This window comes from Octopus bimaculoides, chromosome 1, assembly GCF_001194135.2.
Source record: "Octopus bimaculoides isolate UCB-OBI-ISO-001 chromosome 1, ASM119413v2, whole genome shotgun sequence".
Classification (NCBI taxonomy): domain Eukaryota; kingdom Metazoa; phylum Mollusca; class Cephalopoda; order Octopoda; family Octopodidae; genus Octopus; species Octopus bimaculoides.
In genome coordinates, this window is record NC_068981.1 from 158,321,823 (window position 1) to 158,329,704 (window position 7,882).

General features: G+C 35.8%; 1 protein-coding gene across 3 annotated transcripts in view; it reads right to left on the bottom strand.

Annotated features, from left to right (window-relative positions):
- Positions 1-246: 246 nt before the first annotated feature.
- LOC106869342 (NOP protein chaperone 1-like) overlaps positions 247-7,882 on the bottom strand; it is a 49,580-nt gene continuing 41,944 nt past the window's right edge. For all 3 annotated transcript variants that reach the window (XM_052972107.1, XM_052972111.1, XM_014915055.2), the window contains 2 exons: positions 6,069-6,193; positions 247-1,404 (listed from right to left, as the gene is read on the bottom strand). In XM_052972107.1, the coding sequence (XP_052828067.1) occupies positions 1,228-1,404; positions 6,069-6,193 (302 nt within the window). In that variant the 3' untranslated portion in view covers positions 247-1,227. The remainder of the gene's footprint in view (positions 1,405-6,068; positions 6,194-7,882) is intronic.

The following is a 7,882-nucleotide window of genomic DNA, read 5'->3' on the forward strand; positions in this document are numbered from 1 at the left end:
CAAAATATCATAGACTGGCCTTATCTGTTTAATAACATGGTTCCCATCACATATTTACAGGCAGAATTAACAACAACAACAATAATAATAACCCAACCAAACCCACGCAGGCTGCATGGAACTGGAGCAATCATTTTGATTAATGGTTGTTAATTGGATGTAGCAGAATCAGATACTTCCTGCAGTGACCTTTATATTTCAACATAATAAAAACACAATAAAGATTTCAGCATATTAAGGAAAATATTTCTGGTTGTGTAATTTGAATTTATTTTAAAAAAAGAAAGAAAATTTTTTTAAAATATAACAAGAAGGAAAAAAGAATCTTTAATTTACAAGTAAAAAAAATAAATATGGCAGATGATCAAAATGTTCTCTTTTCTTTTTTTCCATAAATGTATAGCTGTATATATCATAGCATTTTGGACATTTTGTTATTGGCTGGGTCAGGAGGAAAGGGGAGAAGTAAAGAAATGGTGTGTGCGCATGTGTGTGTGTGGGAGAGAGAGAGAGAGAAAGAGAAATCGGATGAGCATGAATAGTGAATAAGTGAGAGGGAGGAAAGGAAGGAGAAAGTAAAAGCGAACAAGAGGAGAAAGAGAGAGTAAAAACGAAATAGTAAAAGAATATGAATATAGGCAAAAAGGTAGAAAATGTGGAGAGAAAGAGAAAGGGGGGGAGACAGAGAGAATGAGAGAGAGAGAAAGAGGGGGGAGACAGAGAGAAGGAGAGAGAGAGAAAAAAAAAGGGGGGGGAGACAGAGAGAAGGAGAGAGAGAGAAAAAAAAAGGGGGGGGGAGACAGAGAGAAGGAGAGAGAGAGAGTGTAAAAGAAATTACTGAGATAAAAAATAGAAAGTTTAGTGGTGAAGTAAAAATCCAGAAAGGGAACTAGGCAGAACGTGAGAGGGGTGGGGGTGAATATAAAGAATTTAAAAAAAAAGGAAAGAGAAAGAATAAGACAGTGAGTATGTGTTACAAAAAGACAATTTCGCTCTTAAAGATTTGTTATATAAGATGTCTAATGACTGTCTTTCATATCTTGCTAACATCAGTGCCTGCAAATCAACTACTTTCCAGGTGCCTACTCTTCATGACACCAAAACACCACTGCAAACGGTCGGCTACTTGTCTGCTCCCATTCATCATGACACCAAAACACCACTGCCAGCTGTCAGTTACTTGTTTCTTGCTTACACTCCAAGGCACCAGAACACCACTGTCAGCTGTCAGCTGCTGCTTATTTCCTCAATGATTGGTTTTTCTGGTTTTGATTTGCTGCCAGCTTTATTACGTCGGATATTACTTTCGTTCACTTCCCCATAGCATTGATCATCTTCACTGCCATCATCCACCTCATCAGAGTCACATGACGATGAGCCTTCATACTCAAACATTCCTAAACTCTACAATAAAAAAAAAAGAAAAGAATAACAAGGACGTCATTGATGATATTAATGCTGATGATGGTGATGACAATAATGTTGATAATGATGATGATGATGATGATAATGATTTCTTTTGACTTGACACAAAATGTGTGTGTATGTGTATGTGTGTGTGTGTGCATGTAGATAGATGGATAGATAGACAGACAGACAGACAGACAAATAGACAGACAGACAGACAGGCTCTTTTGATACCTAAGACCACCCTTGGTTCCTTGATACAAACTTCTATCCAAATTTCATGCTGATGGTCCAAACACCAGCTTAATAATGGTTTCAAATTTTGGCACAAGACTAGCATTTTTGGAGAAGGGGTTAAATCACATCAAACCCCAATGCTCAACTGGTACTTATTTTATCGACCCCACTAAAAGGATGAAAGATAAAGTTAACTTCAGAAGAATTTGAACTTAGAATGTGAAGTCAGACAAAATGCCACAAACCATTTTGCCTGGGATGCTAACAATTCTATCACCTCACTGTCTTAGTTTAATAATGGCAAAGTTTAATAATGGTAAAGTTATTCCACTAAATTCTTTGTTAGCTTTTAACTCTTTCATCACCATTTTTCTGTTAAAATACACTGCCTTTTTTTCAATTAATTTTGAAAATAATGAAAAATTATTAAAATAACTCTGACATGATTCAGCTGGGGTTTGGAACATAAATTAACAGGAAATTTCAAATCAACATTGGAATATTATTGATTGAAATGAAATAAACTTTAAAATGTACTTTATTGACCTAGAGTAAACAACTTGACCATAGTAGGATTTGAACTCAGAACAGTAAGTTGTAAGATAGCATAAAACATCAAAGATGAATCTCTCTCCCATTTATATTATCATCAAATAATCTTATAGTACACATCAACTTTACAGATCCAGTCACTAACTATACAGTGGGTGCTCTGTAATACACTTAACAGGAGATAAATATATTACACATATCTTATGAAAAGATTACAAAAACAGTTTGGCAGCCTTCACTCAGAATCAACAATAATACATACTTATATATCTAGATCAGAAGTGCAGGCATATCTGTGTGGCTATGAAGTTTGTTTTGCAATCATGTGGTTTTTGGTCCAGTCCTTTTATGTGACGTTTTGGCAAGTGTCATTTATTATAGCCCTAGGGGTGAATGATGCTTTGTGAGTGAATTTGGAAGACAGAAGTTGAATAAATGAGAGAGAGAGAGAGAGAGTGTGTGTGTGTGTGTGTGTGTGTGTGTGCGTGCGCTCGCGCGCGTGTTTGTGTGTTCACACTGCACTTTTTAGAAAAATTGCTGAGCAACAGACGGTGATATTGTTGAAATCTTTCTGCCCACAAATCATTTGTTAGTTCTGCACATCTGAAGAGGAGTGGAATGAATAGTTTCTTGCTTGAAAAACAGGTAAAGGTTATTGACAGGAATGGTATATGACAATAAAATCAACGCCTCAATAATACACATTCATCTAACCCATACCAAAATGGGGGGGGGGACCCAACAAAAACTGACATAAAACATATAGATGAATATCATATCTCAGGTTATAGGACAAAAAAAAAAAAAAAATGCAAAGCTGTGATATTCTGTCTTTTCCAAATCTGCTAAATGGAGTGGTTCTTATGATTTCATTAATATATGATTGTCACTTAAACTCTTACTTCTATTATCACCATCATAACAATAAGACAAGCATGAAATCTTGCAGATGGAGATGAATGAGCTGATTATTGTGGTTTGATGGAAGGCGGCGAGCTGGCAGAAACGTTACCCCACCGGGTGAAATGCTTGGTGGTATTTCGTCTGCTGTTACATTCTGAGTTCAAATTCCACCGAGGTCGACTTTGCCTTTCATCTTTTCAGGGTCGATAAATAAAGTACCAGTTACGTACTGGGGTTGATGTAATCGACTTAATCCCTTTGTCTGTCCTTGTTTGTCCCCTCTATGTGTAGCCCCTTGTGGGCAATAAAGAAATATATTGTGGTTTGGTGGTGCAGTGCTGGTTCACAAGAGAGACTAAATGAGCTGAAGAAGCAGCTTAGCATTAAGAAGTTCATGTGTGCAGGAGAGATGCTGACACTAGTGTTAATATGTAATGCAAATGGATGATGCATGCTAAGAGAAGAAATGTAAAAAAAAAAAATCAAGAAGAACCTTAGAAAAAAAAAGTAAAGATAGTTCTGTGAAAACAGCACCACACAAAAGAGAGAGAAATGCACTATGTTGCAAAGTTATTTAACACATAACAGCATGATTAAATCAGTTGTTAAAACAATGATGATGATGATGATGACGACGAAGACAACTGTTTTTAACATTCACTAGCATAATTTTTGTGTCTGTTTCTTTTTTCCATGCTGGCACTAGGAAGGGCATCCAGCCATAGAAAACCTGCCAAAGCTGACACTGGAACTTGGTGCAACCCTGCAGCTCACCTGATCCTGTCAAACCATCCAACCCATGCCACTAAATGATAATGATGATGATGATGATGATGATGATGATGATGATGATGATAATGCTTAGATTAGACAAGACATTGAAAATATTAATTCCTACATCAGAAGAAGGCCACAATTTTATTGAAGAAATGATTGGAAGGGGTGTATAATGTACATGCTTTCTGTGATGATGATGATGATGATGATTAACTATAGGTGAAGTTAATTGACTTCAATCAATTTCCTTAAGCCTACTTCTTGCTGGACAGTCATCACTGTTAATATAATCAGCTATATCATTGTTATAATCAGTAGGTTATTATTAATTTCTCCTTACACTGGCATCAGTTGGGGAGATCCCCTGCAAGACCTTGTATATATATAGAGAGAGAGATGAGTTCATTGATTCTTGTTGTTTTGCACAGATATCCAAAACTGATGGTAAATGGCTGATTTTCCTTCAGCTTTCATTCATTTCAACCAAATTCCATACCAGCAAAGTTGTCTCTTCCGCAAGACATCAGTTACAATTTAGCCTTTAAATCTCCGTCACTTTTAGTTCACTTCACATAAATTATCATTATATACCCAACAGACCTTTATCACTTCATGTATCTCCAGTCATTGTACATCGTTCACATTTACTGTTCATGTCTCACAACAGCTCCATAATAATCTATTCTCATACAATGAGAGAAACTGTTTGTTGTCAATAGAGGTAACAGCTTTACATCATACTAAATAAACATTTAACTATATTTAGTTTCATTATTCTTATGTCACCATCATTATTGTTTTAACATCCACTTTTCCATGCTTGTATGGATCAGATGAAATTTACTGAAGCAGATTTTTCTACAGCTAGATGCCTTCAGTTGCTTCCAAGTAAGGTAATATTTCTCTATTATCAGACTTGTTTCCACAGAAGACTGGAAACAAAAGACACCACTTGCATGACAGTGACACTTGCTTACAACTATCACATGATGTCAAGAGGAGACAGTAACATACACACAGAAATATAATGTGTGTATGTATGTGTATATATAAACAGGTTTCTTTCAGTTCCCATCTACCAGACCACTCACAAGGCTTTGGTCAGCCCAGGGCTGTAATAGAAGACACTTGTTCAAAGTGCTACACAGTGAGACTGAATCTGAAACCAATATGGTTGGGAAGCAAACACTGTAGCACACAGCCATGCCTAAGTTTAAAATTCTGCCAGATAAAACTTTGTATCCCCATTTCTGCAGAACTAATGAAATAGGCAGCTGTATTATTTTAATTCTATGGTTGATTCACTCTATGACCTGCTTCCTACAGAAATTGGTCTTTAAACCTTTATATAATTCTGTGAATTGTTCGAAGGAGGAACTGTTCTGTAAACTTACCCAACTCGTGATGAAAAGAAGTAAGAGGAAGAAAAAGGGCGATTAACACTTGAAAGTCAAACAATCATTCAAAAGCAAGTGTTCAACAATTCTCCACCAACATATGTAAAAATGGGTGTATAAATAAAATAAAACAAAAAAAAAAAACACTTTAAGCCTCAAAACGTTTAAAATTGAAGATAAAAGCAATTTGTAATAACAAGTGTAATTATAAGTTGTTATTGTCTGAGGTAAATTTTTCAAACAGGTTTTGGTGGTTCAAAGTAAAATTTACATCTCATTTTAGGTAGTTTAGTAGAGCTGTCATTAACCCATACACCGATTTTATTTAGGGTGGGAACCAGACAAAATGATAGTTTAACATGTAACTGTACCTACTGATAAAATGCATATATGTAAGTAAAACAATACACCAGTCAAAAAATGCACTCATGTACATCAAACAGAGGTAATTATGGATAACTATACACACATATACACACACACACTCCTACAAGTGGTCGCTTAGGAAATGTTAGTCCGTTTAGATTGATCTCCCTTGCATTCTCTTCGGCCTTTTCTGGCTTTGTGCTCTATGTAAGAAATCATTTCTATTCAGTTATATTCTTTTACATTCTGAGTTTAAATCCACCCAAGATCGACTTTACCTTTTCTCCTACCAGTGTCAGTAAGGACCAACCAAGTGCTGGTGTTGTTTAATATTTAATACACAATATTCTCTAACCCAAAATGTGTGGCCTTGTACCTAACCATATTAGAAATACTATTATAAAATATCATCATCATTATCATAGTTACCATTTCAATAACTTTATCATCATTTTCAGAAATATTTTCCATATTCAAGTTGGGAAGGTTCTCTTGGGACAATCTGGCGTTAGCTTTTGCAATTTCAGGAATAAATTTCTGTACAGATTCTAAAACTGCAATTAGAAGAAAGAATACAAATAGGTACAAATATGAATACATGCTAATTTATTTAATTAATAGTGGGGTGGTATATTATTATTATTTTTTTTTTCTGTGCTGAAGTAAAGGTTTATTAATTATTTTTTGTTTGAAAATTTTAAAAGAAGTTATATTGGATTAATAGTGTTATTAATACAATGTGATGATAGGTGAAGTGGAGGTAGATAAGTTACGATGCAATGAGCCATTATCCCCAACATGTATGCAAGCAATGTGCTTGAAGGTTGACAGTTGGACAATGAATGGCCAAGTAATGCAAATAAAAGAAGTTCACAGTAGAGAAAGATAGAAATACCAAAAGCTGGTTTCAGGATGTTGGGCCTCATGAAGGAAATGATAACAGACTGCAAAGATGGTAAGTTGCTGTACTGGGGAAGACCCATCATATCTGTGCTAACATTGAAAAATAAATGTGAAATAATCCTTTCTATGATAGGCTCAAAGCCTGAAATTTTGGGAAAGGGGTGGGACTAATCAATTATATTAGCCACAGTACTTAATTGGTACTTATTTTATCAACTCCAAAAGGATGAAAGGCAAAGTTGACCCCAATAGAATTTGAACTTAGGGTAAAGACGCTAAGCATTTCCCCCTGGTGCACTAACGATTCTGTCAGCTTACTGCCTTATGATGAGGATACACACTGCCATGGTAGGTGGTAGTTTGAGTAGATGCAGCTAAGACATAAATGTATGTGATGACATTTGGTTCCAATCATCATGTTTCTAAATTTGATTTCTAACAGGATTGCTTTTGTTTTTCATGCTATGAGACAACTGGAAATACATTAGAATAATAAACTAAGTAATATCAATCAAGTATTTCCTTTCTCATTATAAAGAGGAGCTCAGGCACTTCAGAAAGATATCATGATATAACTACCCAATTTTCAGGTATAGGTGCAGGAATGGTTAAGAAGTTTGCTCCCCAACCACATGGTTTTGAGTTCAGTTCTACTGCATGGCACTTAAGCAAGTATCTGTGACTATAGTCCTGGCTGACGAAAGCTGTTTGAGTGAATTTGGCAGATGGAAACTGAAAGATGCCCATTGTGTATGTATACCTTTTTGCACCACTCTAGTCTCTTGGCCTTCATTAGTTCTGCCAGCACGTGTCTCAGTGTAGGACTTGAGGCTCAAGATATCATTCACAATTGTTTTGAGGTCTTGGGGTCCACCTCAAGTTCAGAAGCCAGCTTCCTCATGGATGTGGTTGGGGTCCATTGAAATTTTGGACTTGAGAGTTTTCATGAAATCTTGATTCCGCTTCTTGCTGGATCCATGGGAAACAACATTCAGAGGAAGTCTGAATGTTGTTTCCCATGTCCATTCTCTTCTTGACATTATAAACTGTGCTTGCGATCTGCTTCAGATCAACTTGTGCACGAACCAAATCACATACTCTTTGGCGTTTGTCTTCCTGTGCAGTCATATTCTCCAATATTTTTGCAAAAAAAGTGTTTATTACTAGCTGATAATGTATTCTTTGTTCAGCATTAGGTTTCATATCATTTGGTGTAGTGGTTACTGTGAAATATTCGTGCAACTTTTAATGCAAGTTTTTGCTTCCCCATTCTGTTTGTTTGTCTGTATGTATGTATGTATGTATGTATGTATGTATGTATGTATGTATGTATGTATGTA